The sequence below is a fragment of the Neophocaena asiaeorientalis genome, unplaced genomic scaffold (genome assembly GCF_003031525.2).
Source record: "Neophocaena asiaeorientalis asiaeorientalis breed wild unplaced genomic scaffold, Neophocaena_asiaeorientalis_V1.1 scaffold166, whole genome shotgun sequence".
In the NCBI taxonomy this organism is placed as follows: Eukaryota; Metazoa; Chordata; class Mammalia; order Artiodactyla; family Phocoenidae; genus Neophocaena; species Neophocaena asiaeorientalis.
In genome coordinates, this window is record NW_020174933.1 from 2,171,871 (window position 1) to 2,199,674 (window position 27,804).

Sequence of the window (27,804 nt, forward strand, 5' to 3'; positions counted from 1 at the left end):
CATCATAACAATATTCTACCGTAAGTGAAAGGGTTCAGAGTGTGCCACCCCAAAATATGCCACTTGGGCACAAGGATTATTTTGGGCTGAAGGCAATTGACAAAAAGCGGACACGAAAAATTTCCTACCCTTCTCTGTTCCACCAGGAAGGGCAGGAGGATGCTTGAGACGATGTTTGATCTACAAATCAAACTAGCCCTTACTGTCCACTAGTTTCTCCCATATATTTCCTTCCCACAATGTGTTGCCCCTCCAAGCTCAAAATTCCTTTCGTCTTATCACTTCCCTACGAATTTATTATTCTTTGTGTTAAGATGCTACGTAAACCTGAGTTCTAACCACTCCTTGGAGTTACCCATCACTGAGTACTCCCATGTATACACACGGTGCACACATTAATAATCTATTTGTTGTTCTCTTGTACATCTATCTTTTGTCGGTCTAAACTGCAGGGCCCCAACCAATGAACCTGAGTAGAGGAAAATGATTTTTTCCCCTACCCTGCAAAAGCGTAAGAGCAGATCCTTACTTTTAGGGAGGACACCATCATCATCATCATCAATCATTCTTTTTTAACAGTAAACTGAAGATATACTAAATTAATAAAGAAAAGCTCATGAAAACGTATCTTTAAAGCAAATCAAAAATTCATTACAGAACTTTGTAAGAAGCTACTTTTCAAATTATGCTTTTAATTATGCTTTTACTTTTCAAATTATGCTTTCTAGATCAAGGTTGTCAAAATGAGGCAAAGCCTGTGAAAGGAAGAGCTATAAAGAGTTGACAAAATAAATTAACTTACTTCACACAAAGAATGTAAGAGGCATTATGACCCTAAGAACATTTCTAGGTTCCCATTCAGATTGTCTTATATGAGAAATTGAGAAAAACACTAATCCAAGTCAATATTTCAAAATTTCACAGCCCAATATCTCATTTTATTTTTCTAGATATTAAATAAGTGTAGTATACCTAACAGTTTGGCATGTACAAAAAGAAATGATCCCAATAAACGATTCCATGTTGCTATTATAGGTTTATGTTGACATTTCCTGTGCTTTCATGACATTGTGAGCTCTAGATAGGTCATTTCTTTTGTACACAGTGAAAAAAATCCTCAAAAATTAATGTACGTTTCAATGGCTTTTGATGGAAAATTAGGAAACAGTTTTAAAACTAGAAGAACATAGATTTAGGAACTATGGGAACTCAACCATGTCCACTAACCTTTTTTCTTAAATACTTTTTACAAAGATACTTTCACTCAGAAAAATGCATTAACCCACATACAGGGGGCACTGAGAAGAATGGGAACACTTGCTGCTCTGGCCTGATGTGCCAGCTCAACTCTGACATCCTCCCACGGAAATTCTTGAATACATGGTACTAGTTTGGACACTAGCATCAAGACCATTAGAGGTATCACTTGGTCCTTCTGTTATTCTGCCTATAAAATATGCACTTGAGCTCTTTTTAGCAGGGGAACTTCCGGAAAATAAAATCATACACAGAATCTTAACATATGCAAAAAGAAAAAATGGGGGTGCTCTGTCCAAGCAGGGGAGTCTGCAGCCTGCCTCCCAGGTGGCCCTCTCCCAGGCAACTTCCATCCCCAACGCAAAGCTCCAGTGGATCCTGAAGCATTTCCAAGGAGCCCCAAGGAACCTGCTGAACACTTTGAAAACCCTTGTACTTTCCAAAGCCTGTATCCATTTAGACGCTTTTGAGAGTCTGTTTTTATATAACGAGCATGAAGCAAACTACTGTGCAACAATGATCAGAGTGGAAGCTGAGCAGAGAGTAAAATAAAACGTCTTTTGCCAGAGAAGCAAAGAGTGTAATCTTTTAAAATTAATACTTACTGAGAGAGAAATAGAAACTGCTGCAGGATTCCCCCAAGGCCTGGTTCCCTCGTTCCCTTACACCTGCTCATGTATATCTCAAAATGCAGATGTCAAATAGATAGAGAGTCTTCCCCACCAAGAAGTTGTTTCCCCAAGACAAAGACAGAAAAGAAACGATCATTGGTAGAAACTCACCTCTTCCTGGAAGAGATTCTGCCGATTTTTTAGAGCTCGTAATCTGTTCTGCTTATCTTCATGCTCTAAGTGCTCATCTGGTGGGTGGAAGTAGCCAATCAGGTCCTGCAGACTTAGACTTACAGACTCTATAGGTAAGTCTACAGTGGAAGCCTTCGCTTTTTTGCTGAGAGCATCAAGGCCCCTAAAATAAATAACAAATGTTTCTCCACATCAGTGATTCACAATTTTGTTTTATTCTTTTTTAGTCTATAGATGATTGAAAGCTTTACTCTCTCTCCCTATATGCCTGCAAAAGGAACATATAAGAAAGGCCCTAATTTTCCTCAAACAAAAATAATGAATATATTCAAATGAGAAATGTTCTATTCCGTCAAGTATATATAATGCTATATTTAAAACACCAGTATCAAGAGAAACTCATCTAGAAGAAAATCTAAAGGATCTGGAGAACAAATGCCTACAAAACCAATGGTCTCAATATTTAGAAACCATCTGATTTTCATTTTAAAACACTATATACTTCACCATTTGAGATGCAATTTCCCAGGCTCATAATTCTCACATTTACTTGTTCTGTTTTGTTTTGTTTTTGGCATAAACACCGTTAACTGCTATGCTATCACTGACACTCACTGCCATCCTGCCTAATTCCTGCCAATTTAAAGGTATATCCCAATGATAATAATTTAGAAAATTCACTTATTAATCAGAAAACAATATATTAACATGTTTTTCCATTGTCTGAAAGAGATGCATTTAAGAAGTAGATTAAGAAACAGCATCGAGTTGCATTTTCTAACCTTTAAAGAAAAGCATATGACTGGCATGTAAATGTGTTAAGTGGCTGGTCTTCTGAGACTCTGAATTTTAAAACTCATAGCTTTGTATGTATCTGGAAAGAAACACTTTAAAGCATAATGTTTGTAAATCAAAATTATTCAAAAATAAAAAGCTCAGTAAAAAACTACCCAACAGATACCATCAAAGAATGGGAAAATGCCTCTACTATAGTTGATATAGTAACATTCATATTAGTCATGACAAAATTTGATGCATAAATATTATACTTCCTTTTCTGCTCTCGGCATTGGCAAAATTATTCGGCAATATTTTATTCCAAGGAAATATTTCTTTCTAGTTATCTGACTGCATTACAATTTTTATTTTAAAAAACAATAAAAACCTTATAAATGAAAAATTAGCTTATCTTTGGACTTTATGATGCCATTATTTAACATATATCATTTACATAAATATTACTAATAATTTTGGAATATTATACTTCAGCTTTATAAACAGTTCAAATAGTAAAACTGCATGACTATCTTAAAGTTTCCACCTGTAATTCCAAATCAAGTATATCAATGAAATTCATCTATTACCTTGTCTTGCCGTCTCTACAAGGCCTTCTATGCCCAAAAAGCAACAGAAATGACTTGTCAGAAGAAAACTATTTCTCCCTTTCTAAAATGAATACTCATATGCAATGTAACATTGCTGTTCTAGACATTTTAACCCATTAATTCTAGTTGAATAAATATAACAAAGTCAAATTCAAATCCCATCATGCAAAAGTAAATAAAATTCAAAAGTAATTCAAATATAATATCTACATTTTCAAACCTAAAGAGAAATAATAGCAAATGTCAGTTTTTAGGTTATTAGGTTGAATATATCTGCTATCAGAAATGTAACCATTCAATTGCTTTCCAGGAGAAGCGCCTCTTGTCAGACAAATGCTATCCAAGACTCTTAAAACTGTTAATGATATTGCAGCCATATCTTTTTCAATCCGTCTTCCAGCATAATGGAAATGTTAAAAAATAAACAAATGGGACTAATTAAACTCAAAACCTTTTGCACAGCTAAGGAAAGCATAAACAAAATGAAAAGACAACCCACAGATTGGGAGAAAATATTTGTAAATGATATGACCGACAAGGGATTAGTCTCCAAAATTTACCAACAGTTCATGAGACTTAATATCGTCAAAACAAACAACCCAATCAAAAAATGGGCAGAAGACCTAAATAGATATTTCTCCAAAGAAGACATACAGATGGCCAAGAGGCATACTGAAAAGATGTTCAATATTGCTAATTATTAGAGAAATGCAAGTCAAAACTACAATGAGGTATCACCTCACACCAGCCAAAATGGCTATCATCAAAAAATCCACACACAATGAATGCTGGAAAGGGTGTGGAGAGAAGGGCACCCTCCCACACTGTTGGTGGGAATGTAAATTGGTACAGCCACTATGGAGAACAGTATGGAGGTTCCTTAAAAATCTAAAAGTAGAACTACCATATGACCCTGCAATCCCACTCCTGGGCATATAGCTAGAGAAAAACATGGTCCAAAAGGATACATGCACCCCAGTGTTCATTGCAGCACAGTTTACAATAGCCAAGACATGGAGGCAACCTAAATGTCCATCGACAGAGGAATGGATAAAGAAGATGTGGTACATATATGCAATGGAATATTACTCAGCCATTAAAAAGAATGAAATAATGCCATTTCCAGCAACATGGATAGACCTAGAGATTGTCATACTGAGTGAAATAAGACAGAGAAAGAGAAATATATGATATCCCTTATATGTGGAATCTAAAAAAGAAATGATACAGATGAACTTACTTACAAAACAGAAACAGATTCACAGACTTAGAAAACGAACTTATGGTTACCAGAGGGGAAGGGATAGTTAGGGAGTTTGGGATTGACATGTACACACTGCTATATTTAAAATGGAAAACCAGCAAGGACCTACTGTACAGCACAGGAAACTCTGCTCAATGTTATGTGGCAGCCTGGATGGGAGGGGAGATTGAGGGAGAATGGATACATGTATATGTGTGGTTGGGTCACTTTGCTATGCACCTGAAACTATCACAACATTGTTAATTGGTTATACTCCAATATAAAATAAAAAGTTTAAAAAATGTTAATGATTACAAGTTTTAGGACTCTCCAATAAAGAGACATTTTTCATCTTAATTTATCAAGGACAAAAAAAAGAAAAAAAATAATTAGGGGAAATCAACGGTGGTAGAAGCATGCTATGTCACAACAAAACTTAAAGCCATGAATCCCAGCTCTAGATTTTATAATTTGAAGATTAAATCACATTACAAACATACATTCCTCCCTTCCCCCATTTACTTCAAGAATACATTTATTCACTAATGTGTATAAAATGGATAACTAATAAGAACCTGCTGTATAAAAAATAAATTTAAAAATTTAAAAAAAATTTTTTAAAGAATACATTTATTAATATACCTGGAAGAAAAAAAGCTAGACCTTTTTTTTTTTTTTAACAGTGCAGAAAAATAGAACCCTTTCCCCTATACATGAAAACAAATGCAAACACACACACACGCCACCACCACCACTACCCTAACCTTGCGGAAAGAGACCAGAAGGGTCACAGAAAATAAACTGCGTAAGAAAAATACAAATGAACAAAAACAAAATAGATCTCAACTTCCACTCTAAGTAAAAAAGAAAGGTCTGAGTTTACATTTTTTAAATGAGTCTCTTAATAGTATATAAATCTACATTAATAAAATGAATACCTGAAAAATTTTACTTTGAAAAATATATGGATATTGTAAAATATTATAAAGATATTGAGGTTTTAAATACTTTTAGTGCTCTTATGAATGTGATAGAAGGATCAAACTATGTTACTTAAAATAACATACGCTTTACAATGTTCTGTAATTACGTAAAACTTTTCAAAGTTTCTAAGCTATATTAAAGAAGCTATATTAAATTACATTAAGCTATATAAATTCAGGAATTCAAATAATTCAGTAATATTAACAAGCACATAAGTAAAATCCATATATATAGAAATATATATAAAAATGATGAATTAAAATAATATAACCAGCAGGTGAGTATTCTAGAAAGAAAAGAACAGAAAAAAATAAAGCTAAATTAAAATTTAATTTTTGAAAAACTAATACATAATTAAGGTCAGTTAAGTGTAGAAAAGAGAAACAGACTCATTATCTTCATCAATAGCATCTGTTACATGATCAAAGGAAAGAGACACACTTTTAAAAGGAGATGCTGGATAACCAGGAAAACATGGTAGTTTGATGAAGGGCTTGTGATTAGAAATCTGAAGGAGAAAAAAAATACCAATATAGAACTAGCAAAGATTAGACTACATTTGCCAGAGGAAACATGGAATCGCATCTCAAAATACGAATTTCATGTGTCAACTACATCTGCGTTGCTTTCAGCCAAGATAAAGTGAAACAACCCTCCTCCCTCTCCAAGAAAAACACAAGACAAAATATTTGGAGAAGAACACATTTCAAGACACTGGACATCAAGAGATAAAGGATAGATACGGTAACAACCAAGGTGAGTCCTACAATGGCTCCACTTTGCTTTAGGAGAATTTCTAGGCTATGATACAGGTATGAGAACCCAGATGAGGCAAAGAAGACTCCCTGAGTTGAGGAGACATTGCTGAGAGTCTGGGAGACCAAGGTTGCTAGAGTTTGCAGGACACAGTACCAGAGAGGAGACCACTATACAGGAGTGGACTCTGAAGAAATACAGAGGGTCCTCCTCAAATATTCAGCAGAGGGTTGATCAACACATACACGTGAGAAAACTACCCAGGGCAGGGAACAAAGCCTTCTGAAATAATTAGAGAAAACAGTAACCGATACTCACACGGGATGCGAAATGGTGCCTCTTCCCATCAGTCAGATTGGGAACCCTCGTAATTCATGGGGCTTCAGGTTGAGTATACAGATGGTCTTGCCTCAAGAGTGGGGAATAATTAGCCCTAGATTTAACATGGATCTGCACCCACCCCAAAAATCCTAAAAGCAAATTCCAGAAGAATCAAACTTAACCAAGTAACTTAACTGCCTCCCAGAAAAACTCAAAAATATTGACAGGAAGACAAAAATATCCAGTACCCAACAAATTTACAACGTCTGACAACTAAACAAAAATGACCAGATAGGTAAAGAAGAATAAAATATAATCATCAATCAGAAGAAAAATCAATGAACCAAAAGAAAAAAAAAAGAGTCAGCCTAGAATGTTATACCCAGAAAAAAATCACTTAAAATGAAGGTAAAATAGGACATTTGTAGACATACAGTAGCCAAAGTTTCCATCTCCAGGAGACCTACACCATAAGAAACGTTAAAAGAAGAGCACTTTGGGAATAAAGATAAACTACTCACAGGAAATGCAAATCCTCAAAAAAATAATAAAGATTAAAACACCTGAAATGGTAAATATATGCACAAAATATTAGGTACATTTGTTATTATTTAAATCTCTTTGAAATCTAACTGACCTTAAATAAAAATGATAAAAATGTAGTGTGGGGTTTATAACATCTATAAAAGCAAAATGTATGACAAAAACATCACAAAGACTGGGAGAGAAGTATACTATTGAAATGTTCTTATATTACTCACAAAGGTAAAATGACCTGAAAGTAGGCAGTGATAAGTTAAAGCTGTATGCTAAACATCTTAAGCAACCACTAAAATAACCAAAAAAGGAATTATAACTAACAAGCCAACAAAAAAAGGAGATAAGATGGAATTGCAGAAAATTCTCAACCCAAAAGAAGGTAGAAAAAGAAGGAAAAGGGACAAAGATGAGAAGGGACAAATACTAAACAAATAATAAGATGGCAGGCAAACTTATATATCAATAATCGTATGACTATAAATGGACTAAACTTCACAATTAAAAGGCGGTGATTGCCAAACTGGATAAAAAATCAAAACCCAAGTACATACTGCCTAAAAGAAATGCACTTTGACTCGAAAGACAAGAGTAAGTCAAAAGTAAAAGATTTTTTTTAAAATATACAATGCTAACACCAAGGAAAACAAGAGAGCAGAAATGCTGTATTAACATCATACAAAGTTGATGTCATAGCAAATATCACTAGGGATTTTAAAAAGGTGATTTCATAATAAAGGGGTCAGTTTATTATATCCTAAATTTTTTGATGAACCTAATAACAGAGCTTCAAAATACATGAAGAAAAAAATGACAGAACTGCCAAGGAGAAACAGAAAAATCCAATTATAGTCAGATTTCAATACCCTTCTCTCAATAATGAATAGAACATACGGACTGAAAATCAGTAAGGAAGCAGAAGATCTAAACAACACTATCACCCATCTAGATCAAATTGACATTCTTTAGCACTCCACCCAATTAGAGGAGAATGGGCACATGGAACATTTATTTTCCAGTGCACACAGAACATTTACCAAGATAGAACATATTCTGGTAGAGCAACTAACAGAAAACATTATGAAAATGTCTGAGAGGACTTGTAATTGAGTTGATTAGTATGACCTTGGCTATGAAGGTAACAGAAAAGGGACCAGTGCTTAGACTGAGTTATAACACTGTTCCTGGTTCAACAACAGAGTAAGGGCTGTAATTTGTTCAGGTTGCCTCGGAGTAGCCATGCCTGTCTCTCCATGCAACCTACATACCTCCTCCTGTGCACCTTAAACCATCTCTAGATTACTTATAGGACACAATACAATGTAAATACTATGTAAATAGTGGTAAATACAATGGAAATGCTATGTATATAAACAGTTCCCAGAATGCAGCAAATTCAGGTTTTGCTTTTTGGATCTTCCTGGGCCATAAAACATGTCTCAATAAATTTAAAAGCATTCAGTTTTACAAAGTATATTCTCTGACCACAGTGATATTAAATTAGAAATCAGTAACAGAAAGATCTTTGGAAAACCCCAAATATTTGGAAACTGAACAACCTATTGGTCAAAGAAGCAATTAAAAGGGAAACTGAAACACAGCACAACAAAGAGTGAGAGATGCCACTAAGGACAGATATTTTAGCACTAAGTGACATAAGAAAGGTCTCAAATCAATGATGTCGGCCTTCGTCCTCTGAAACCAAAAAAAAAAAAGAGTAAATTTACACCCAAGGCAAACAGAAAAAAAGATTAAAGATCAGAATGGGAATCAGATAATCTTTTTAAATGATCATCCCTCCCTCAGTATCTACTGGGGGTTGGTTCCAGGACCTCTCTCAGATATCAAAATCTGTGGATGCTCGAGTCCCTTATATAAAATGGTGTAGTATTTACGTATAACCTACACATACTCTCCTGTATACTTTATATCATCTCTCGCTAACCTACATAATACAATGTAAATACTATGTAAATAGTTGTAAATACAATGTAAATGCTATGTAAATAGTTGTCATCATGGTTCAAATTCAAGTTTTGCTTTTTGAAACATTCTGGAATTTCTTTCCTAATATTTTTGATCCATGGTTGGTTGAATCCACAGATGCAAACTCCTTGGATACAGAGAGCTAACTATAGTTAAATATAGGTTATATAACTAACCTGTTTTATCAAGATAAGTATAATAAATGAATTTCATTCAAATAACCCAAACAAAAACTGAATTTCAATATGAAGCAGCAAATATATAATTCAGTAAGTACTTTTACCACAGAATCCAAATTTCCCATGTTTGGTTCTCTATCTAATCAATTAAGCAAGTATTAGATTCTAAAATTAAGCTTCCAAATCACAGACATTACTTTTTTTAAAAAAAATATGATTGGTCTTGAGCAAAGAACAAATGTGCAAAAAGCAAATCACATCCATGATGAATTATCGTATCTCGATCAACATACAAAATGCCATTTAAGACATACCATCACTACATTGAGTCTAAACACGGATATAGTATCTTTCTGACAAAATATATTTTAAAACAAATAATCAGTTTTTTCTCTAGTATTAATTTAGCTCTTGCTTGCCAAATGGAATCTCCATAGTACCTCTGAAAATACCACACAAGTCACAATGTAATAAAAATTTGTCTTTTTGTAGTTGAAGAAGTCAGCACTGATGTATATAATTACATAGAAAACAGACTATTTTAAAGATTTATGATTATTTTCCTCAATCCTTATAGAACTGATTAGGCTGTAGTCAAAAAGAACCATGGAAAGAACAAGATGGAAAAAAATCTAAGTTGAACTGATCCTAAAATAAGTTATAATTTCAAAGTCAAAAATTTATTTATTACAAGAAGTACCATAAAAAATGATAAGAATCTGATGCTTACCCCATCTCTAAGCCTTACTCCCTCTAAAAAGGGTTAGGGTTTAGATGAGGCAGAGAGGTGAGATGAATACTAAGGATATGATGAAGCCGAATGCTGTGCATATTCTTTGATTTCATGAAAGTATGCACACAAATGCACACACACACAGTGGGATGGTTTATAAAAGAAGCAGAGAATAATTAAGTGAATACTTATATAATCTTGGGTGGCAAAGGTCTTTCATATGCTGATTTATAGAGTAAACTATGATGAAAAAACACTTTAAAATCTTTCCAAACCAGTAAGTTGAGAAAATATTTGCAATTTATATATGATTATAGGAAATTAGTAACACTAACATAACAAAAGCTCGTAACAGCCTAACAGAAATATTATCAAATAATAGGGTAAATCACAAAGAAAAAAATAAATGAAGAAAATTGGTCAACACCCATTTTTCACAACTCTCACATAAATGCAAATTTTTAAAATAATTATAAGTAAATATGTACCTACTATAAATAAATACATATACACATATATATCACTTTTTCCCATCAAATTGGTAAGCTTAAAGAGATACATAATATCCATCACCAACCAGAGTATATATTGGTATAATGTTCCCAGAGAACACATTGGACACAAGTTTGATTTAGTTTTGTAGATATGCAATTGTTTCCATTATTAGGGTGGGAAAGGTTACTTATCGCAAGAATCATTTTTTTGAGTTCAAAACTCACGAAGTATGTAGGCTGTACTACCTCCAGTGTGAAAGGGCTAGCATAGGGATATATTATAGAATAATTCTGACATACAGCTATCAATTATAAGTTACACATATGATTTTTAAAACCACAGTCTTTTTTAAAAAATTCATTTCAAAGAAAGACTTAAAATCATCTAACTAGCATTTTCTAACGGGTTCTGCAGAACTGCCAAATTGTATGAGATTTACCACCATAGTATATTTTAGAATTGTTTACTTGTAAATCTGGTAAGAAAATTAAAATGAAATATTAAACAACCACCACAACAAAGGACAATATACCTAATAAATCTATTGAAAAGGAAGACTGTGCTCCGGATGACACGTGCTGTCCGTGATTCTTCATGCTGAGATCTGGACAAATTTAGGCCATCATCCATGTGACCTTCATGATGCATAATAGCCTGCATGAAAGCAGAAATAACACCATTACTCCCAATATCTCTTTTTCAAATGGGTGTTAAGAAGTAGGCAACTCAAAAAGGTGAGCCATCACAGTAAACAGAGTCAAAAGACAGGTGAAGGGAACTGTAAGCTGTCAGGTTCAGGTAAAATAATATGCACAGGTCCCTGTACAAATTAGTCATTCAATATATTTATTCAGCTATTGTTTTAAAGATGAATCAGTTGTTGTTTTAAAGAACCAATCAATAAATATATTGATTTGAAAAACAATCACTAGAATGTTTTCACATATCTATGTTCAATGATTCATCCACAGTCTAAGCAAACTGAACAAAGAAGCAAAGGAAAACATTACGTGGGATACCATTTATTCGGTAGTTCTGAACATAGCTGGGTTCACTAATTAAGTACTGAGCAATGCTTCTAAGGCACCTCAGTTCTTTAAAAAAAAATGTGTTTTTATTTTATTAGATCTTTTGTTAGCTTTATGTTTTTGAACATTCTATGAAAGAACAACATGAAGAGATAAGGGCAAAATATTAAGTGAACAGCGGAATCAATTTCACAAAGTGAACAAACCACGTAACTAACACCCAGATCAAGAAAGAGAATAATATGGCACCTTAAAACCTGCCCTGGAGCTCCCTTCCTGCCCCGTCCACCACAATGTTCCCCATCTTCGTGACTTTCAACAGCAAAGGTCACTTGTGTACTATATGTAAATGGAACCATTTGTGCCTAACTTCCTTCACTCAACACTAACAGCAAGATGTTTCTAGGACATTTAATCAGGTATACTGAACTAAAATTAGCAACTAGAACTAAAATCATAAACTACCTAGAAAGCAATGTAAAGAGGAACTCCTAATACCAAAATCAATGAGACAGATACGTCTGTATTCAAAGTCAACTTTGTAGCCTTAAATGCCTTCATTGACAAAGAAAAAAATGACTAAAGTGAAGGAACGTATTACTCTAAGACTCTAAAAAAGAAAAACAAATTGAATAGAAAAGGGGAATTAATGAAGATGAAAAGAGAATTTAATGAACTAGAAATCAAATAAAATACGAGAAACGGATGAATAAACACGAAATGTTTATTTTTTGAGAAGATAAATAAAATAGTTAAACCTCTCACAAACCAGGCTAAGGATAAAATGGAAAGAAAGAAAAAAACACAGAGAAAAGAATATAAGATACAAAAGACATTAAAATTATAAAATGATAATAAGACAATGCTATATGGAACTTAATGGCCAAAAATTTTTTTAATTTAAGAACAAAACTGACTACTCCAGAGAACAAGGATGGCTTCCCAGCAAGTTAAAAATCATCAAAAGGAATCCACCCAACAAAGTAGAAAATTTGAGGATACCAATTTATTAAACAGAGATTGGAAAGGAAATTTAAGATCCAATTTTTAAAAGATTATAGGACTAGACAGTTTTACAAGTGAGCTCTAATGAACCTTCAAAGAAATGATACTCTTCATGGTAGACTAGTCAGTGAACTACGACCGCTGCCTATTTTTATATAGCCTGTGAGCTATGAATGGTCTACAGTTTTAATGGCTGAAAAAAGACCAAGAAAAGAATATTTCATGAAACCTGAAAACTGTATGAAATTCAAATTTCAGTACCCATAAACAAAGAAAAATTAATATATAAAGTGAATATATATGATAATTCTAGATAAATTCTAAATTAAACATAAATAGAATCTAATAAGATTTCAAAAGAATAATAAACTAGGTCAAACTGAGTTTAGTCTATGAATGTAAGGATTCTTCAATATCATGATGTCTATTAACCTATTTATCAACAAAGTAAAAGACACTAAAACATGATTTTTTTCTCTCTTCAACGGATAAAATTTAGCAATCATTGCTAATTTTTTAAAAAGTCAGATAAAATAGAAATAGCAGGATATTATTTAAATATATAAACTATTTCAATTGTCCACAGGATGCAAGAAGGCATAACTTCTGTGAAAATTCGCAATAAGAAGTCACACTGGGATGAACAACCAGAATAGATGAAAAGACAGCAAGCTGAGATAAAAAGTGACCTGGGTGAGATAACGAAAAAGACAAGAAAACTAAAATTTCAAAGACATGGAAAGACATTAAGGAACAGAACCGCATCAAAGAAAACAAAGTGAGTGATTTGGGGGACACATTTGAGAAGCAAAATGCAGAGACTGGGTAAGAACGACAGGAATGCCAAAGGGGAAGACAGCTGACCTGGAGGAGAGAAACTAGCTGTGCTCCTGAGAAAGAAATTACAACTGTAAGAAAAGGAGGCCAAAGATACGCTGCACAATTCTCCCGTCAGTTTTAAAAGACCTACATGTGCTGATTAAAAATCCTTGGTGACACAGACATAGAGAACAGACTTGTGGTTGCCAAGGGGGAGAGGGGGTGGGGAAGGGATTGATTGGGAGTTTGGGGTTAGCAGATGCAAACTACTATACAGAGAATGGATAAACAACAAGGTCCTACTGTATGGCACAGGGAACTATAGTCAATAACCTTAAAGAAAAATATATGTATATGTATAACTGAATCACTTTGCTGTACACCAGAAACAAACACAAAATTGTAAATCAACTATACTTCCATAAAATAAATTTTAGAAAATCCTAGGTGACAGATGCATTTCATAATTCAGAGTTTTCAGGGTTTTTTTTTTTAATGTAATACAATGTATAAACCGCACATGCGGAACACCCAGTATGGTACGTGCATCACTGCATAATCAATGAATTTATATTTCTGCAGCAAAACATGAATACCCACACTAAGCGGGATACAGAAAACCTATGAAAAGTGATTCAGACATTTTTTGAGCTAACCAAGGTTTTACTCATATGAAACAACAACAGAACGTCAGTTTCAAATATGTAACGATTTGGCGAATATACCACCAACATGCTTTTCTCGAAAAATAAAATGATTTGAAGATACTAGCTAACTGGGAAGTGTATAAAAATTAGGAGATCTAGACTGAGAAGTCCTCACCTGTCATGACCACACTGAGGTCTCTCGATAAAGATTTAATATAACAGATGGTTCTAGAAGTAGTAATACATTTACAGTAGAGATGGTGTTAGATTATCTCTTCTATGGCCTATAAAGTCTGTTTCACATGTTACTTTACTAATGGAAATAAGACTGGTTAGCTTCTCAACACCCCTGTCAAATTCTTCTATAAAGCAAGCTCTTTGTTAGCCTATGATGCAGAATGTAAGTCCCACTCTGACTTTAATCCATGGTTAAGGAATAAGAGAGTGGAGTAATAATAATGACAACAGGGTGAGGGATAAATGCAATGAGTGGAGAGCACTGATGGTGTTGAAGGTGACCGATGCATGGATACACAGGGTCCATTGTACCCTTTTGTTCTCTTTGCATATATTTGAATTTCCATGATAAAAAGTTAAAAACAGCGAGGCTCAGTCGTGGGACAGAATGAACGCTACACAAATACTGAATACAAACACATTTAAATTTATGAGCCTAGATCAAAGACCCCAAAGACAAGCGATCATATTATAACGATTATACGGGTCTGCGGGAGAGTTGCCCCAGGCTCTCCATCCAAAGCTCTGAGGAAGGTGGTACAGGGATGCACTTAAGCCCAACTCCATCAAAGCAGGATTAGCTTCCCACTCCACTAATATCAGCACTGGTCACTCTAAAAAGATAGCAATAACCTTGAACAATCCATACTGGAATGTGTATATGTTACGATTAGGAAATCTACTGAAAATAAACATTTCTTCCCCACTACTTCCCTTCCAAGGTCTATTATAGAAATAACAGTTATCCCATTATCTGATTCTGTGTACTGTTACATGGCAGTGTAAAAACATGAAATGTGAACAATCTAGTATCAATGCTATGTACTTGCCATAAAGAAGCTCACAAATTAGAGAGGGAGAGAGAGATGTAGCCTAGTAAATAAAATAGCACAGAGAGTGTATATAAAATTTAATAATATACAAATATTATGAGAACGCAAAGGAGGGTGTACTAGATGAACTTAGATAGGAAGAACATCTAAGATCATCTTTAAACTTAACCCCTGGGGGATAGATAGGAACTGGGTGGAGGAAAAAAAGAAATTTAAAAGGGCATTCCAAACAGAGGAAATGGTATGTGCAAAGCCGCAGATGTGGAAAAGCCACGTTTCTTTGAGGCACTGGAAGGAATGTGCTGTAAGTGGCTGGTGTGCTGGGGAACCTGAAGACACCTAGAGACTGGACAAAGAATAGGAGAATGGGGCAGAGACAGATGGGAGGCAGGTCAGGAAGGGCGTCACATACTATCAAAAGGCGTAACTGTCGTCTTGTAAGCGATGGGATGTCAGTGAAGGACTCAGAGGTGAGTGTATGAGCACGTCCGCAAATGAGTTTGGGGAATAAAAGAAACGAAACTCACAAACACTAAACATTTCTACGCATGAGCATTATGGAGCATTGTAAAAAAGATACTGTACACACAAACCCAGCAGCATCACAGAGGACACAGTGAATTAGGCAGACCGAGCTAGTATCCAGAAAAGAGTAGCGTATTTCTTCACTTAGTATTTAAATCAGTGATATAACATCCAGCGCTGTTCACTTACAGAAACCAGAGAGTTTATTAGGGTGGGACTGGACCTCTAGCATGTAAATTACAAACATTAGCAGGTGGCAGACAGGGTTAGCTGCTTCTTTTTGTCGTGCATTTGTGTTTTTCGTTCATTAATAACGACTGCCATAAATACTGTTTTGAAATACTCTTACCTTACGTTGTATGGATCCCATTCTCACAGATTTCACATCCACAGACTGGTAAGTTAGCCACAAGCCCGTATTGATATGCTGTATATAGCATACTGAGTCTCCATATTTTATTTCAGAGGTTCCCATGCCATCAACTTCTTTTCTCACCCCTACATCCAATTTTTCCTAAGAGAGAGAGAGAAAAAAGATAAGAAAAGGTTTTAAAAATACTAGTTTATATCAAAAAAACTTTGCCTTGTTGTAAATAATGTTCTTTGAAAAATGCACCTCTCTGCCATCCTCTGAAATAATAATGGTCAAATGTTCCATGCTAGCAGTTCAACCTCTACTGGAAACTGAAGTACGAGATTGCAGAGATAAATAACGTATTCCTGAATTATTCATACTGGCAGAAAATTATTTTGGCCATAACACAAAATTTTATATTGCTTCATGGCAAACTCCAAACCAGAGATCTTAAAATCAGTAATTTAGGCTTCATATTCTTTCCAGATTATTATTTTTGTGATTGATAACTAAGAGCATAGGATTGAGGGATAGAAAAGTCAATTTTGAGACCAATCTCTGCCACTTATTCCGTCTGTGACTTTAGGATAAGTTAATTAAACGTTTTAAGCCTCCGTTTTCTCATCTGTAAATACAGCTAACAAGAGACTCTCCCCCAGAGTATCGGAAAACATGAGATAATGAATGCAAAGTTCTCAGCGCAGTGCCTGAGATAAAATAAACACTTCAATAAATTCTAATGATTTTGACCATGAAAATGGTATTGATAATGGTGATGATGATTTCCTTCTTAATAAGGATGTTAGACATAATGATGATTTCTTGCAAACTAATCAAGGCTATAATTCAGTTTCAACTACTTGCAGTTTCTAACTCGGACCACAGAGGTATTCACTCCTAAAGGGCTGCCATGCTAAGCTCCCTATGCTATGAAGAAGCAATCAGTCCTCTGAAACCAACTAAATGTTTCTTTTAAATCCCTATTTATTTTTTATAAAATTATTTATTTATTTTTGGCTGTGTTGGGTCTTCGTTGCTGTGTGTGGGCTTTCTCTAGTTGTGGAGAGCAAGGGCTACTCTTCCTTGCGGTGCACAGGCTTCTCATTGTGGTGGCTTCTCTTGTTGCAGAGCACGGGCTCTAGGCGCACGAGCCTCAGCAGTTGTGGCACGTGGGCTCAGTAGTTGTGGCTCACCGGCTCTAGAGTGCAGGCTCAGTAGTTGTGGCGCACGGGCTTAGCTGCTCTGCGGCTTGTGGGGTCTTCGCAGACCAGGGCTCGAACCCGTGTCCCCTGCATTGGCAGGCAGATTCTTAACCATTGCGCCACCAGGGAAGCCCCTAAATCCCCATTTATTTTAATGCTTCTTCCTTCAATTTTCCCTCCATGCTTCATTCTGATCTTTAAGAACTCATTATGTCTTGAATTTCTGTAGAGTTCTTAAAATAACAGCAAAAAAAAAAAACAAACCTAATGTTCTTTTGGTTACAATACCTCCTTTTGTGGTTTCTTATTCTTCTCCTTGCTAAATTTACTAAGTTTTGTCTATTTCTTTGGCTATTTGACTGTCGTGTGAAGTTAGTACCAGTTACACAAATGTTTTTGAAGATTAGGTTGGAATAAATTTTATGTCTGTTACACAAAAAGGAACAATTCAAGTAAAACAGATTTTTTATTTCTCATGGTATTATTGCACCATACTAATAGTTAGCAACTCCAAAATAATTACGGACACTCTGCCAACAACTGAAAATTAAAATTGAAATGAGTTGCAATTCTTAATGCAAAAAGGGTCAAGGTCATATAAGAAAGTAAATGCAATTATGAGTTAAGCTGATTTGACCATTAAGCAAATAACTTGAAACACTATTCTAAGAATCTGCAATAAAACAGATACCAAACCGTTCCAATTTCATTCTATCAAACCAGACAAACTACTAATCTACTTATACCAACCCTATAAATAGGAAAATTAAATTCTAGGGCAAATATAGAACAATGCAATTATCTCCTCAAAATAAAACAAGGGGCCTGTAACATTCTTTCTGTTTGTCTTTTATCCCAGGAAATGAGTATGTAGTCTATTTATAGGCTTGTGGATTGTGCTCTGAGAAGCCTCAGTTACTAAGTGCAAAGGTATGCTGTGTTTGCTTTTTACTGAAGTAGTTGACATCTCTCTCTGGATTAGAAATTTTAATTGTGAAACTTCATGATGACCAGGTTTTCATAATTACTCTGATCCTCAACTCAGGGAAGAGCTGCTAACATGACATTAGAGAGGAACAAAAGAAGTGTGATTATTTGCTGAAGAAACACGAATAAAGGCCAGTCATGCTCTTTCCCTCTTTTATTTCCTATCATTTTCTGTAGCTCAGGCTTAGGAGAAATTCAGGTGAAAATCATCTAGATGCTGTGACCAACCACCAAGTCAAGAAAACGTGACAGCAGGTAGAAGCTTCTAACAGATAATTAGTCTGTATTACTAGAAATAAAGTGTCCAGCTTAGGCGAATAGTAATCGTCCTAAAACCCTATATTAGCTACCCTATATCTAAATTAGTGGCCTTTAGTTTCAGCATCGCTTTGATTTATTTTATAAATCATCTAGATTTATTTTTCTTTTGAGTTATTCTGGCTTTGGGAAATGACGGCGTGGTTTAGTTGGGCTAATCCTCCCAAAGATAACAGAAAATTTGGAAAAAATATTTTTCAGAATCTACTGGAAGGCACTTAAGAGGGACCAAAAGCAGAGAGAATGTGAACAGCAGACCTCTCTCCAAAGACACAGTACCCAAGTGATTTGTAAAAAGCAGCCTTTGCCTTGGGGCATGGCCCGCCCAATCTGCCTGGAGCTCAGGCAGAAAAAAGCTGCTGCCCTATTGATACTTGAGGTATCAGAGGACACAGTTTGGGGCTCACAGGCAGACAGAAAATTAGATAAGCTAAATCCTGGATAAGAAAAGTAGCCACAAAATCTGTTTATAAAATTTGCCCCAGGGACTTCCCTGGTGGCGCAGTGGTTAAGAATCCGTCTGCCAATGCACAGGACACGGGTTCGAGCCCTGGGCCGGGAAGATTCCACATGCTGAGGAGTAACTAAGCCCGTGCGCCACAGCTACCGAGCGTGCACTCTAGAGCCCGCGTGCTGCAACTACTGAAGCCTGAGCGCCTAGAGCTCGTGCTCCGCAACAAGAAGCCTCTGCAACGAGAAGCCCCCGCAATGAGAAGCCACCGCAACGAGAAGCCCGTGCACTACAAGGAAGAGTAGCCCCCGATCGCCGCAACTAGAGAAAGCCTGTGTGCAGCAACGAAGATCCAATGCAGCCAAAAATAAATAAAATTTTTAAAAAAATTGCTGACCACTATACTATGCATGTTCAGGGGAGGCCCAGTTAATGGCAGCAGCTAGGAACCGAAATAACTGAGCACAAATAAGTAGTACAAGCAACAGCCTACTGCCAAAGAGAGAAAGAAACCAGAGTTTCACTCGAGCAAGGTTTACTGCCTGCCAAAACCACAGTCACTCTTCCGAGAAAAAAACAAAACAAAACAAAAAACTACTCCCAATCCTAGCCTTCAAACAATCCTACTCACGAATGCTTGGCAAATCTAATTTTCAACTGAGTATCAAAATGCTTCCAGAAGTAAAAAAGATCAGCCTGAAAAATAATAAGTGATATTTTGGCATTGGGTACACCAAACTGGCTCGTGACTAAGTCAAAACTACTTCTGAACAACTGTCTTCGTTAAATGATACATACGCATTGGATAAAGTAGACTCACTAAGAAATTTAAACTAGTCCCATAGGATTATGTTTTTATTATATGGACAAGGTGGTTCAAAGAGTCTTCTAGCATTCATTGAAATCTTCCTTAAATGTCTCCAAATTGTTCTGTCAAGTGGCTGATAGGAAGAAAACAAAGGCCTTTATCCTTAGATGATGGAGTGTTTCTTTTGGTAATAGCCAGTTCTCCTTAAGACAAATAATGGCTGAAGTCAGGAGAGTTAAAAGGTCAAAACATTTTTATTTATTTGCTTCTTTATGGGGCCACATTTTGGCACAGAATAGTTGGTCACTGTGAAATACGAGTCTAAAAATGCTACAGGGTCAGAGAAATTGCTGGGACTGACAGACCAGGCCAAGCTTAGCCCATCCAGGGCAGAGCTGCAAAAAACACCAGACAGCTTGCTTAGCCCTGGTGTTCAGAAACTTCATGAGGAGACACTCTGGTGGGTGAGTTTGTGGCCAGAAGGGCTTTAACACTTTTCTTGTATTGGGAGGTGCCAGCAGCTTTTGCCAGGAAAAAGCTCTTTGCAGGAAAGAGCTCTCTACAGCGGCCCCCTTTGTCTTGTCACTAACCTTACACCAGGTGCCCCGCATGCTCTACTCATCTCCGGCCCTAGCACCCCTTTCACATCGTTTGATCACACAATACCTTGCCTAATCCGTTGGTTCTTTCCATAGATCAAAGAAGTAGAAATGAAGAATAAGTAATTAACAGATGACCAGATCTCTTCCCTAGCTTCCGCGTCAGTAATCTCGCCAACAAACTGTGTGAACAAGACAGTATCCCAAGAAAGATCACGAGGAATCAACCAGCCTGCACACACGCCTGCATGCAGTGGGGCATGGCGACGACTCTGACCCCCTATCTCAATGCTTCACTGAGATGACTTCCCTGTTTCCCTTTAAAGGCTTCCATGGTTGAGCAGAATCTTCAGAGGTAGTTTTGGGGGGACACTGAGTCCACCATCTCCCCAGACTGTCAGCATTCTGATTAAAGGCAAGTTTCCTTTCTATCAGCATTTGTGAGTATCGATTTTGTAAGCAGCGAGCAGCTGGACCTGATTCAGTAATGGAGGGTCTTTGAGGGGCTTCCATGGGGCAGTGAAACAAGGTCACAGAGCCTTAGGTGAAGCCCTCTCATATCTTGTACTATACTTCCCTCCTCTGGAGTGTGGGCAGAGCCAACGAATATGTTGGGACATCACTCCTGCAATGAGGTTATGTTATATGGCAAAGGTGAGAAGATCTTGGAGATGTAAATAAGGTCCCTATTCAATTGACTTTGAGCAAATAAAATGGGAGGTTCTCCTGGGTGAGTCATACTTAATCAGGTGAGGTCTTTAAGGAGGGTTTAGGCTTTCCCTGAGCTCAGTGACTACAAACAGTGCATCCCATGGGTTCCATTCTGCTTACAATCTTCCTTTCCAGGTCACTTGCACTATGGACTCCAGGCTTACTCAGCCAGCTTCATAATCTCAGAAAGCGAGTCCATGTAACACATCCCTTCGTGTATACGTATCTCATGCTGGCTCTACCTCTCGTTAAACTCTGACCCATACACCTCATCTTTTTTTCATTTTTGTTTTTTGTTGGTTTTTTTTTCATTTTTAAGGACACTCATTGCTTTCTAATTTTACAAGCAATACGTGTTCACTGCAGACAACGAAAGATACCTAAAAGTATAAAGTAAAAATGAATGATCACCCATAGCCCATCCCTCCCAGAGATACCCATCATTAGCATCTTGATGCATTTCCTCCCAGTATCTCCATTTTCTAAAAAATTGAAGTATAATTGGCCTACAACACTATGTTAGCTCCAGGTATACAACACAGTGATTCAATATTGCTATACATTACAAAATCGTCACCATGATGTCTCGCTACCATCTGTCACCAAAGATACTACAATATTATTAACTATATTCCCCATGCTGCATATATCATCCCCGTGACTTATTTATTTGTAACTGTAAGTTTTTACCTCTTAGTCTCCCTAACTTGTATCTTAAACATTTTTTGAGCCAAGAATAAAAATCTCAAATAAAACAACATACTAAAACTATGTCCTAAAAATATTTTGTTCTTTCTATTTTTGCCATTTGCTCCATAATCCTTGTAATCTCATTGGCAGTCTTATTTGAGGTTGGTGTTCCATCATTTCAGCAGCAAAAAGTTTCTATTCATGGGGCGTGAGAGGGAAAAAACTGGAGGAAGTCACCCACAGAGGAATATTTTTAGGGCATTTTAAGTTAAAAAAAATGACATCTTGGGGGCAGTATAATACGTGGGTGACTGGCAAGACCTACCTTATGATGAAAACTGACATTTCAACACACTAACGTAATGGTTAAAAATTCTAGGAGTAGAGAAAGTGAAGAATAGGTCTAAGAAAATCTGCATGAATCGAATTCTTCATGATATAAAATGTTTTCTTCAAGAAAAGACCAGCATAAGCATTTTGCAATATATATGTGCATCAAATCATCACATAGTACCCCTTAATTTCATACATTATTAAATGTCAATTATATCACAATAAAGCTAGGGGAAAAAAGAGGACCAACATCAGTGATCTTATAAACTGTCTTCCACTTTATTCTGTTTATTCTGAATATATACAGTCATCAACAACTGTTGATTATTCTGCAAATCCTGAATTTGAGATGAGATTGGCTAGTGGGTGTTCACGTTAGTGCAAAGATATCCCAATGACAATCAAAACAATTGCTCCTTATATTAACTAGTAGAACAGGTTTTTAAAGCCATTCTCATAATTTTAAGTAAGAATGATCTTAATGATTTGTTAAAAAAAAAAAAAAAGGTATGTTTCAAGAATATATTTTCAAAACAGTCTCACACAATCATAGGTAAGGGAATGCAACTGTAAATGTAAGGGTTCTTTTTTTTTTTTTTGAGTTTGACTTTTTTTAGGTTGAATTTTTGAATTTATTTTTGAATACAGCAGGTTCTTATTAGTTATCCATTTTATACATATTATACACTAATATGTCAATCCCAATTTTAAAAGTTAAATTTTTCATCAGTAATGAAAACTTGATTTGCAACACAGTAATTATGTCAATCAATAGTCATTTATTAATTGTATACTCAAATATACCAAAACTGAAGAAATATCTTACACACACAAGTCTTTGCCTTCCGGATATATAAGTACTGATTATTTTCACTGGAAACAGTATAGCAAAGATACATAAATATATGGCAAGCATTTTCAACTTGTCAATGGCACTAAGGGAAAAAAAAAAGAATCAGATACACCTTTATGTAAATCTGATTATTTATTTCACAGACCAGGGGCCATGACCAAATGTGATGATTAACAAAAGGATGAAAGAAACTGTTGAGCTATACTATCTTCTCCAAAATATTGACAGTATAGAAACTATTTTATTTTTAAAACATACAATTTTATCTATAATTAAGGACTGTGCTTTTATTCTAGTTTAGTTAGTTCTAAGTTCAATGCTTTTTTATTATGTAATTGTTCTTTTCATCATGAATAATTTTTAATTTTAATAATTAGCCCTATTAGTATCAAAATATGTTTATATTTGTTAAAAACTGAAATATACACACAATACAGTTGTTTCTGAGTGATGGATAGTATATGATTTTAATTTTCCCCTTGCCTCATTTTTGCAGTATTCCCTTTTAAAATCCTCTAAAATGACTATACATTACATATAATGAAAAAGCAATTCTAGAAAGAAATATAGAGTTACTATCTTGACTTCATAGGAAACACTTTATTACCTACTCTGTCAGTGATTTTAAAATGAAAATTCTCTGATTTTAAAAATAAGATGTCCAAAAACTAAAAATATAGTTGTCATTATTCAGCACTCCAACTCCTGGGCATATATCCAGAAAAAACTCTAATTCAGAAAAATACATGCCCCACTATGTTCACAGTAGCACTATTCACAATAGTCACGACATGGAAACAGCCTAAATGTCCATCAACAGATAAACGGATAAAGAGGATGTGGTATATATATACAATGGAATACTACTCAGCCATAAAAAAGATTACATGCTATTTGCAGCAACATGGATGGACATCGAGATGATCATACTAAGTGAAGTAAGTCAGAAAGAGAAAGACAAATACCATATGATATCACTTATATATGGAATCTAAAATCTGTCACAAATGAACTTATTTACGAAACAGAAACAGACTTGCAGACATAGAGAACAGACCTGTGGTTGCCAAGGGGGAGGGGATGGGGAAGGGATGGATTGGGAGTTTGGGATTAGCAGATGCAAACTATTATATATAGGATGTATAAACAACAACCTACTGTATAGCACAGGGAACTAAATTCAATATCCAGTGATAAACCATAATGGAGAAGAATATGAAAAAGAATATATATATATGTATAACTGAATCACTGTGCTATACAGCAGAAATTAACACAACATTGTAAATCAACTATACTTCAATAAAATAAATTAAAGAAAATAAAAATAAAATGTTTTCCTGGATTTCATTTCCACCTTCATGACTCTCAACCATGTTATATATAATTATCATAGTGGTAACTGACAGTGGGTTATTAACAACCTGTGTATTACAGTGGTTCCATACAGTCCAGAGACTAGTTTTAGAGAAACCAAACAGTTCATTAAAAGGCAATGCTGGAGGGCTTCCCTTGTGGCGCAGTGGTTAAGAACCCTCCTGCCAATGCAGGGGACACGGGTTCAAGCCCTGGTCCGGGAAGATCCCACATGCCACAGAGCAACTAAGCCTGTGCACCACAACTACTGAGCCTGTGCTCCACAGCTACTGAAGCCCTCGTGCCTAGAGCCCATGCTCCGCAACAAGAGAAGCCACAGCAATGAGAAGCCCGCGCACTGCAACGAAGAGTAGCCCCCGCTCGATGCAACTAGAGAAAGACTTCACGCAGGAACGAAGACCCAACGAAGCCAAAAATAAATACATTTATTTTTTTAAAAAAGGCAATGCTGGAATCCTAGGTCTCTGTACTTTCAGTGTAACCTCTGACATTACACAATCACCAAAAGCCAGAAACAGAACCTCTGAGCAGAGACCACAGAAGGAGCTGGTCAGTAAAAATTCTTCAAATGCAAACTATACTCTAACACTGACAGAACATAAGCAGAGATATTTGGGGGGAAATGTTTCAAAAACTATTGCTTTGAGCAAGAACCATTATCAAGAGATTTTGAAAATATTCATAGCTTTTGAGTCAGTATTTCTGTTTCTAGGTCTAGCCCTAAAGAAATAAATTTAAACTGTGCACAAAACTTATGTCCAAGTATATCAATACAATGGATGAATTTTTAAACTGATTTTTCTGTTACAAAGGAAAAATAGCTATCATAATAGGCAAAATAATCCAGAGATTTTTTTTTTACAAGTTAAAGAAAATGCTTTCCCCTTGCACTCATACTCTCACACACCTTCCATTTTGATCTTTTTTTTATTAGTTTTATTTTATTTTTTTATATTTTACTGAAGTATAGTTGACTTACAATGTTGTTAATTTCTGCTGTATAGCAAAATGATTCAGTTATACATATATACACACACACACACATTCTTTTTCATGTTCTTTTCCATTATGGTTTATCACAGGATATTGAATATAGTTCCCTGTGCTATACAGTAGGACCTTGTTGTTTATCCATTCTCTATATAATAGTTTGTATCTGCTAATCCCAAACTCCCAAGCCTTCCCTCTCCCACCCCCCTCCCCCATTTTCATCTTTCTAAGGCAGCCAAAGTTAAAAGATTAGTGTAGATTCTTTCTTTTCTTAAGTAAAAAAATAATAAGATTTTTAAATTGCATTACAATTTGTTTTTTTTCTTCACTCAACAATAATAATAATGATGGGTATCTTTCCTGATCAATATATTCTGACAGCTAATACCGCTTAGCTATCAAGTCTATTCGTTAAACATTTGAGCCTACCAATTTTTTTGCCATGACAATTTTTTTGCCATGACAAAGAATGATAATGTGCACAGTTTAATTTTATTTCTGTAAGAAAACTCCTCTCATTAAAAATACATTTATATAGAAGACTGCTAGATCAGTGGCTGCATGTATGCAAGAAAGAAATTTTTGAAATATGTTCATACTTGTCTCTTTTGCACTTACATTTCCATTGGAATAATCTAGCCCATTTTGCTAGAGGCATCCATTTATCTCCTGGAGAATTAGGATCGTCAAAGAGTGAAAAGAGAAAGATCGTGTAGGTATTCATCTTTCTATAGCAAAATAGGATTTTTGGAGACCATGGGAATATGATTGTTACAGAAATAATGAAAAGAGAAAGACGAACTCAGTATTCAGATTTCTCCAGCAACAGTAGGGAACTAGGGAGACCACAGGTAGACAATATTGTCAGGCACCTGCCCGGGAGGCCCTACATGAGGCCCTGGTATACCTCCAGGCCCCTGGGGCAGCCCTGACAGCCTGGGGGTGAATAAATGACTAGCCAGTCCAGGGTTCCAGGCCTGGAAGTCAGGCCTGGTTACTGAAACCCACCCTGGCTGGTGGTTTGGAGCAGAGGTGACCTCATGTTCACTGGATCGTCTTATGTGCTCAGCCAAGTGACATGGACAAATGGCTCATCTCTCCTGCCTTTAGTTTTTCCATCTGTAAAATGGGGATCCTGATTCTCAGAGAGATCAGTTACGGAGAATATTCAGCTCATTGGCAGACTTACAAGAAACAGAATGGTAGCAATTATCATCTTTAAAAGGCCAAGAAATTAGGGAAGAAAGGGCCCTGCTTCCCAGTGCTGTCAACAAGCTTTAGGAGGGCACGCACTGTCAGCATGTTCCCAGCTCTGAGCCAAGGTCAAGCCAGCCCTTAAATATTCCTGGGTGAATAAATGTCCACTTCCCTTCTTTCACAAACCTCCCTTCTCTTCCACCACCTTACTTTAGTAAATTTTACTACAATAAAAATATTGTTCAGTGTTTGGCTTTTTACTGATAAATATCTTATTTGTTACTTGATTTTGGAGTTTTAAGAAAATATTATTTGACTTTTCACTGCTTCACTGGAAGCGATCAGAGCACCTTTCATTTTTCCTCTTTCTCCTCCAGTTTTTGTTAGATGTATTTTTCCTTTTTAAATGCCATATATTGAAATTTTTTCTAACATCTTTCATTGTGATATGGCTGTTCAGCTTTTTCTACTTCTTTGGGATTTTATTTTGGTAGATTATATTTTGCTGGGATGTCGTGCATTTCTTTTCACTTTTCCGATTTCCTACCATTAAGCTGTATGTCATTTTACGCTATCTTTTTTACTTGAAAAGGGCTTCCACCATCAGATAACTGATGCGTCTTTGGTGGGTTGAATTTTTTTTTTTCTTTCTGGACTGAGGTGTTATCAGTGGACAAACTAGCAAATTCCCACCACCCTGGTTAAAGTCTTGAGGAAGAAGCCCATCAGCGTCAAGTTTGTTCACAGTGTGATCAACTGTGCTTTCCAACTACAGACACAAGGAGCAACTAACTGCCCACCTGAGGTCCACCCAGGTACCCTCTCCAGAGCCCCGCTATAGGTCCCTACAACAAATTATAGATGCCAGTCCTGTCTCAGATTATCCACTGGAGTTGACCAGCTTCGTCTGTTTTCACCATAAAAGATGGGGACCTACACTGGCTGTCTTTCCAGGAGATCTCGGGAGAATACAGCAAATCAGAAGCATCTTCTACCATTCTGTGTCCTCCAAAGCAAGAAGACTGAGAGCGTGGCACTAGGGATGTAAACTGAGGCTGCTGTCTTTTTAGAGTTACTTCTGGTCTTGCTCAAACTTACCTTTATCTGTAACAGGGGTGTAAAGTTTTGCATCTCTGAGACAAAAAAAGCTATCCAGTAAG

At 35.9% G+C, this 27,804-nt stretch overlaps 1 protein-coding gene across 1 annotated transcript in view; it reads right to left on the bottom strand.

The window, feature by feature from the left end:
* The window catches only part of RYR2 (ryanodine receptor 2), a 510,734-nt gene that overhangs the window by 347,741 nt on the left and 135,189 nt on the right, over positions 1–27,804 (bottom strand). The window contains exons 13-15 of the mRNA XM_024761485.1: positions 16,123–16,287; positions 11,212–11,333; positions 2,040–2,223 (exon numbers count right to left, since the gene is read on the bottom strand). Of these exons, the coding sequence (XP_024617253.1) occupies positions 2,040–2,223; positions 11,212–11,333; positions 16,123–16,287 (471 nt within the window). The remainder of the gene's footprint in view (positions 1–2,039; positions 2,224–11,211; positions 11,334–16,122; positions 16,288–27,804) is intronic.